This window comes from Chiloscyllium plagiosum, chromosome 6 (genome assembly GCF_004010195.1).
Source record: "Chiloscyllium plagiosum isolate BGI_BamShark_2017 chromosome 6, ASM401019v2, whole genome shotgun sequence".
In the NCBI taxonomy this organism is placed as follows: domain Eukaryota; kingdom Metazoa; phylum Chordata; class Chondrichthyes; order Orectolobiformes; family Hemiscylliidae; genus Chiloscyllium; species Chiloscyllium plagiosum.
Genome location: NC_057715.1, coordinates 84,847,506 through 84,855,388, shown reverse-complemented (window position 1 = coordinate 84,855,388; position 7,883 = coordinate 84,847,506). Strand labels below are relative to the sequence as shown.

Below are 7,883 nucleotides of genomic sequence, written 5' to 3'. Positions count from 1 at the left end.
AACACTTACTTGCCAATAATCTGTACAGTTAGGACTCATATCTGAATCTTATATGTTCAAACACAACCTCATACACATTGTATAGCTAAGAGCCTCACATTCATCTCCCAAATTGCACACGCCAGCTATTCAACCATGACATCATTCAAATATATTCACAACATTCACCGATGCACACAGCAAAGCAGTATAAAGTAACTGGAAGGGGCAAATGAATCCTGCATTTTCTATTACCCTTGCATGTCCTAATCCCAATGGACAGACCACTGCCTCCAAATATCCTGCATCTCAGAGAAAAGGCAACATTCTCCTCTTCGAATGTTCTACTCACCATGAGGATATTAACTAATTATTAGCACACTCTTGTATTTGATACCATTTTCTGACTGGCATTCTTTAAAAACAATGTTATGAAAAATAAACTAAGCACCTTCTCCTTTTGAATAAATCCATGCACAGCCGACAGCTTATAAAATGGCAGGAATTCAAACTGTGTATTGTCCAACCTGATCAGAATTTGGGATTTGTGCTACAGAAGTTTGTGACAGAAATTTGCATTAGAATAGAGGCTGAACATTAATCAAAGAGAGTTCCCATGGTCCAGACTGGTTTTGTAATTATAAGTGGAATTCAGCTAAATGAATAGGAAAAGATTGTTCAATGGACCACAGATAGGAAAACAGATAAGGGTTTTTTTTTCCCAGAAACAAGTGTGTCAAAGTTTTTCTTCTATGGAATGGCAACCTCCTCCATGCACCAGAATGTGTTCAGCACTAAAGAGCCGGTTTGTGGTTACTTTTTCGACCTGGAGACTTATGTGCTCTGAATAGCATTAAAAGCTGCATCCTGATCGTGCATCTGTTCAATTGTGAATACTTGAATATGTAAATAAATGTCTGCATTCGTGGGAGGTATGCCATTGACTGAAAGAACTGTAACTGGACCCACGGATGCTGAATTCCTGGTACTGCTCACTGTTACTGCAGTAGGATTGTATGCCCAGAGCAAACAGTTTATTTGCTTAGGATTTACTCTGCCTTGTGCCTCACTCCTTCAGCAATTACACAGGCTTATTCAGATCCACACTGCTTGGCAGGATTAGACCCAGTGCAGGAGGAAATGGCACACTCTCAAACAGTTCTGAGTTATGACTGAAATTTTAACATGCACTGGAAAGCTTAATAGAGGTGAACGGGGAAGGCGTGAGCTTTGAACGCAATCAGTGTTCATTGAACAGAACTAATGGATTGCTGGAGATGCTGTGGTATAAGTCTGAAAATTCTCATTCTACTGGTTCTTCAGGTGGGTACTTTCATTAGACATGATAACATCAGATTGCTGATCAGAAAACATTGTCAGAACTAATTTCTTAACTTCCTTTATCATGTGCCTTACCAGTGTGTCATGTACCTCTGCATACAAGGCCAGTACTTCAGCTCTTTTGTTTTACTTATGCAACAGGCAGTTCTGTGCGTTGTCTGCTTAGCTCTAATTAGTTTTCTAAGTGCATTAATAAGCTGTCCCTCAGTTCTGGTGCATGTTATGACTTGTAGGAATCAGCTAATCAACGCCAATCATTTTAAAAGTGATTCAATATTATACTGCTCTGAGACTTTGTTTTTAAAGTGGTGCCTTGATGCGGTGTTCTTTGGACTTCTAATGTTTTAGACTTGTTTCAGACTTATTTGTTGTTCTGATAATTTTAGATCAACCTAAGTAGATTATATATTGGAAAGAGAATGGGATAAAGATTACATTTTATACAATCCCATCATGTATATTGTGGTAATAGTAATTTACTGTTGGTCCTGCATTTGTTGCTTCTCCTTGTCTCATTCCTGTGCTTTGCAGAAGTTCAGTTTGTTGATGGTTGCCATGGCTGGTGAGCAGAGTAAAACTAGATGTTGTTACGTAACACTCATCTAACCTTGACCTGTTTGAATTCATAAAATCATTTGATCATGACTTAACACTTTGAGGGCTGCTATTCTGTCATGGCTTGTGGCAATGCTAAGTTGAAGAGTTCAACTAGAAATAGAAGGATTAGGACAGCTCAAAGTGAATAGAGCACATGCCAATCTATCTATATGATTTGAATGAAAATCTGATGATGCTGACTAATTATTGCATCAAAACAGTAACTTCTTATCTCTTCTACTCTAATTTTCCACTTCGAATCAGTGACAAATGTCACATGGTCATAAAGTTGGTTGAATGCAAACTTGATGGACTGCTGCAGATTTATTCTGATGCTGTTGCTGATACTGAAACTCTGGATCTGGCTGGTTGTTTAAACACAGAAATCAAAAAATATCAGATAGGTTTATGGCTTTGCACCAATTCACATTTCTTAGAAGCTCAGATTTAAATGTTTAGGAAAAACACTGCCTTTTTAACATTTTCTGGCATTTATAAACTTTGAACACAATAACCTTTTTAGTCCAATTCAGTAAATAGCCATCCTTATCATTAGAAAAACAATATTAATCAGCTGGTTGATTGAAGGTAGCTATTTACTGTTGATCTAAAGCTGATGCAATCTGTGTTTTAGGTTCATACCAGAAAAAGGTCAATCCCATTATAGGGATGCTGATATGGGCAAAATGAGCTAATTTACAATTTACTTTTACTGGTAAAATAACCTTTCTAATTAATTTCAAATGACCCTGCATTTAATTTAGCAGGTGTTCCAATTCTAGACAATTATGTTGAGTTGCTTCCATTTTTCATGTTTTGTTTGCTTCCCAAACTGGATTCATACCAAATGCAGTATCCCGTGTGGACTGAGCCACACAGGTGTGAAATGTTTCAGATTTGCTCCCAATCTGTGCTGAGGTAACTTCCCTCAAGCAGCAGGATGGCATAGTGTCACAATTCCTAGCTAAACAATAAGCAACCTATCAGCTCAAAACCACTGTCCAGTGTCTGAAGGCACTGGGAGGAGGCAATAATGGATATGGCTGGGATGACTCTGTTGTTTTATAGCTTGCAGGAATAGAAGCTAATGGCACCCATGCAAACAAAGTCATTATCAGAGAAAAGAATTAATATTCTTAACTGAACTAATGCTGTCTCAAAGGCATGGCAACCACATTGACCACATTAGTTCCAGCCGAAGAGTAACTGGAATGAGAAGATTGAGGTAGGTGGGAGGTGAGCTTGCTTCAGTATAAAAAGTAATGGCTGGCTTAAGTTTCAGTCTTGGGGCTTGTTGATTCATGATCCCCACATAAATCCCCTCTGAGCAGAGATAGAGATGAGGGCAACTAAAGCAGGAGAGTATCAAGTTGTCCTTGGCCTTGCAGCTTAATGATGAGGATGGTCTTTGGGAGGATTTTGTAGGAGAGAAGGGAGACTGGACATGATGACTTGCTTTGAGTGGCCCCATTTGCAGGTTTCTCTTCCACTGAACCTTGAAAGTAACTTGTGCACTTACTTTAGGGCTCCCCTTCTTCCTTTCCACCAATTGTTGTCCTGCTGAAGCTGATGGAGAGCTGTTATAATATCAATCAGCCTCAGTTCAAATAGCATAATGATGGGGATCAAGTTAGCACACATTACTGAACGAGAAATTCAGAAACTTGAACCAATTATTCAGAGACGTGAATTTAAAATCCATCATAATAGCTGAGGAATTTAAGTTCAGTTGAATATCATTCATTGGCAACTTTCCACTTTATGAAATGAGTGAGCAAAGGTGAACAGCAACTTGAGTATCGTGGTAAAATGTGAAATTTTCAATTTTGGCAGTAAATATTAAAATAAAAGTATCTAAATGGTGAGAAATTAGGGTTCTGAGATGTGGAGAGATCCAGGTGTCCTCTGCATGCTTCACAATATTCCTGAAGGGCTCATGCCCGAAACATCGATTTTCCTGCTCCTTGGATGCTGCCTGACCTGCTGCGTTTTTCCAGCAACACATTTTCAGCTCTGCATCACAATATGTTAGTATTCACATCCAGCAAGCAATTACAAAGGAATATTTCCATTGATGTGAGGGGAAACGAATACAATAGTGGGGAGGTTATGCTTCTATTAAACAGGACACTGGTTTGATTGTGTCTGATGTATGTGCATAACATTGGTCACCTTTGGAGTTTAATTTAGATAAATGTAGGTGCTGCATTTTGGGAAAGCAGATCTTAGCAGGTCTTATACACTTAATGGTAAGGTCCCAGGGAATGTTACTGAACAAAGAGACCAGCTCCTCGAAAATGGAGTCGCAGGTAGATAGGATAGTGAAGAAGGCATTTGGAATGCTTTCGTTTATTGATCAGAGTATTGAGTACAGGAGTTGGGAGGTCATGTTGCAGCTGTACAAGACATTGGTTAGGCCACTTGTGGAATATTGCATGCAAATCTGGTCTCTATTGGAAGGATGTTGTGAAACTTGAAAGGGTTCAGAAAAGATTTACAAAGATGATGCCAGGGTTGGATGACTTAAGCAATAGGGACTGGCTGAACAGGCTGGGTCTGTTTTCCCTGGAGCGTCAGAGGCTGAGGGGTGACCTTATAAAAGTTTATAAAATCATGAGGGGCATGGATAGGATAAATAAACAAAGTCATTTCCATGGGGTGGGGGAAGTCAAGAACTAGAGAGCATAGGTTTAGGGTGAGAGGGGAAGGATATAAAAGAGACCTAAGGGGCAACTTTTTCATGCAGAGGATGGTACTTGTATGGAATGAGCTGCCAGAGGATGTGGTGGAGGCTGGTACAATTGCAACATTTAAAAGGCATCTGGATAGGTATATGAATAGGAAGGGTTTGGAGGGATATGGGCCGGATGCTGGCAGGTGGGACTAGATTGGGTTGGGATATCTGGTCAGCATGGATGAGTTGGACCGAAGGGTCTGTTTCTGTGCTGTACATCTCTATGACTCTATGACTCTTACCTATTTAAGGAAAGATGCAAACACATTGGAGGCAGTTCAGAGAATGTTTATCAGACTAATACCTGGAAAAGGCAGGTTGTCCTCTGTGTTGGACAGGCTAGATTTGCAGCTGCTGGAGTTTAGAAGTGTAAGGGGTAACTTGATTGAAATACATAAAATTCTGAAGGCTCTTGACAGGGTAGATGTGGAGAGGATAATTTCTCTTGTAGGATAACTCTTTAATTTATGGTCACTGTTTAAAGTCAGGGTCACCATTTATAACAGGGATGAGGTGATTTCTTTTTCTGTCAGAGGATCAGTAAGTCTTTGAAACTCTCTTATTGAAAAGTGGTGGAAGTTGAATCCTTGACTAATTTTAAGGCAGAGTCAGATAGATTCTTATTAAAGCAGAGTTAAAGGTTATCAGGGTATACAGGAAAGTGAATATGAGAGTACAATCAGATCAGTCATAACCTTATTGAAGTCAGAGATGGGCAGGTGGAAAATACAAAGCAAACTTCCTCCATTTTAATTATGAAGAGGAAGAGGTAGAATCCCCTCCATCATTTGGATTCTTTTGGACAAAATCAACTCAATCCTAAATATCTTTTCTGAGTACTAGCAAAATATTGTGGATGCTGGAGATCTGAAACAAAAACATAAAATGCTGGAAAAACTGAGCAGGTGTGGCAGCATCTGTGGAGAGAGAAACAGAATTGACGTCTAAGGCCAATGGCTGTTGAAAGAGCATCATTTCCGCACTTGCACTTTCTTAAAAATCAGCCAAGTTTGAGAACTGAGCAGTTGATGCATTTTTTTCTCTTTCAAATGCGAAGAATGTATGTTAAGTTTGAGTAAGTTGTTGAAAGCGCAATGAGAGTTTAGATTTAATTTACTTCATGTACTACCTCCTGTTTGACAGATATGTTGATGTCAGAATGACTACACTATCTAATTTGATTTTCTCCTTTGGTAAGTGTGTTGAGGTTAGAGAAAGTGGAATTTGATGCTTCTGGTTATATCTTTGCAGAAAGGGGGATCTTTTGTTTTGCTCTGTACAGAAATTATATTTCTGGCTGCACACATAATGTTGAGTTTCCAAAGGTAAAGCTGTCTGCAGAAATAAAATATCATCCAATCATGTGACTTCATTCTGTGCTTGTAGTTCCGAGTTAGTTTTTAGTAAGGTATTGAGCAAAATTGATAGCAAATAATAAAAATAAATCCTTGAGATATTCTGTGTGAACAATTTGAAACACTAAACTTGTTATCAGTCCATCATTTATTTGTGAAATATCTAAAAATATATTCCATTACGTCTTTTTCTTTAGATTAACATTTTTTACACAATGTATAAATTACTATTCAATAACCTGTCAGTCCGGGAGAGGAATTGACTTAGACTTGTGTAAACAAGTGTAGGTCAACAACCATAAAGTAAATGCGTAACGAAATACTGATCTGAAAGTAGAATCCAGAGGAGTAGCTATCCTTCTCCTGGCTCCATAATAAAACTGTAGGGCTGCTGTTGGTTTATTCCCACCATCTGCCTAACCTCCCAAACACCTCCTTGTCCCCTCCCAACCACCACACTGCCCCAACAACCTTGGAGGCAGGGATTTCCAATGGGATATCTATAAGCAGTTCACCAGTTCTGAGCAATTGACTAAATTGGAGTAGATTGTCAATGCCCTGGGATTTCCATGATGCTGACAGTCTACCCTACTTCCTCACTGAGGCCAAAACCTGGTGGGGCCTCTTCCTGCCCACAGCCTGAGGTGTTCACATTGTTCCTCCTGCCTGTGCTGCTCACTTTGATGATGCTCCAGAAGTGACCTGTTCATTAGCTGATTAGATTCAATTCCTCAATGCTCTCCCAACTGCCACCATGATCTGTGCAAAGTCCCTTTCAAAAAACACCTACCACCTCCACACATTCCCAGCTGCCTCATTGTCTCTGCTAACTCCACCACCTCACCTCCCCAACCCCCACATTGCCAGTTTGGGAACCCTCTCCTAACCCCCACTCAGACCCCCCTTGCTAACTGCCACCATGATAGCTTTACAATGACCAACTTGACCTTCTTCATAATCGCTACCTTTACTTGTGCAACTGCAATCTTGGCCTACTAGTCTAACCATTAGCCTCCTCCATGCCTCATCTCTGGCCACAAATCCCATCCTATACCATGTCACATTCCAGCTGCCTGAATCCCATTTGCCTCAGTTGTGGATTACTTCTAATTCTGGTCACTCTAATGTTCTGATATATCTTCTGTTTCCCTTTCCCAATCATGACCACGCCTAGTTGCATCCTGTTTCTCTTTAAGGACCTACCTCCATTACTAGAAACAGCCCAGCCATCAAAACCTGATCACCAGAGAGCTCCCTACACCCTGAATCTATCCATTCCATTGAAAGAATTACTCCCTGTATCCACTTCTGCCAGCCTTAAAGTTTCTAGCTCTGTGATTTTCCTAAAACTATGCCATATTCTCTGACAAGATGTGTTAATTAATTATTTCTAAATTAAATTTGCAAAATAAAATCTTTCCTTCTTTAAATCAACTGTGACATAGTCACTAAGGGGAGGGGGTCAGTTAGCTCAGTTGGCTGGATAGCTGGTTTGCAGTGCAGGGTAAAGCCAACAGCATGCTTCAATTCCTATACTGGCTGAGGCTACCACAAAGGTCCCACCTTCTCAACCTAGTCCCTTGCCTGAGGTGTGGTGACCCTCAGGTTAAACCACCAGTAGTCATCTCTGTCGTGAAAGAAGAGCCCATGGTCTGCTCCGACTGTGGCACTTTTACCTTACTGAAGTTACTTAGAGCTGAAAATGTGTTGCTGGAAAAGCGCAGCAGGTCAGGCAACATCCAAGGAACAGGAGAATTGACGTTTCGGGCATGAGCCCTTCTTCAGGAATGAGGAAAGTATGTCCAGCAGGCTAAGACAAAAGGTAGGGAGGAAGGACTTGGGGGAGGGGCTTTGGAAATGTGATAGGTGGAGGGAGG

The 7,883-nt window shown here is 40.3% G+C and overlaps 1 protein-coding gene across 1 annotated transcript in view; it reads left to right on the top strand.

Annotated features, from left to right (window-relative positions):
• The first annotated feature begins 1,214 nt into the window (after window positions 1–1,214).
• The window catches only part of LOC122551061 (protocadherin Fat 4), an 84,100-nt gene continuing 77,431 nt past the window's right edge, over window positions 1,215–7,883 (top strand). The window contains exon 1 of the mRNA XM_043692703.1: window positions 1,215–1,302. Within this exon, the coding sequence (XP_043548638.1) occupies window positions 1,243–1,302 (60 nt within the window). The 5' untranslated portion in view covers window positions 1,215–1,242. The remainder of the gene's footprint in view (window positions 1,303–7,883) is intronic.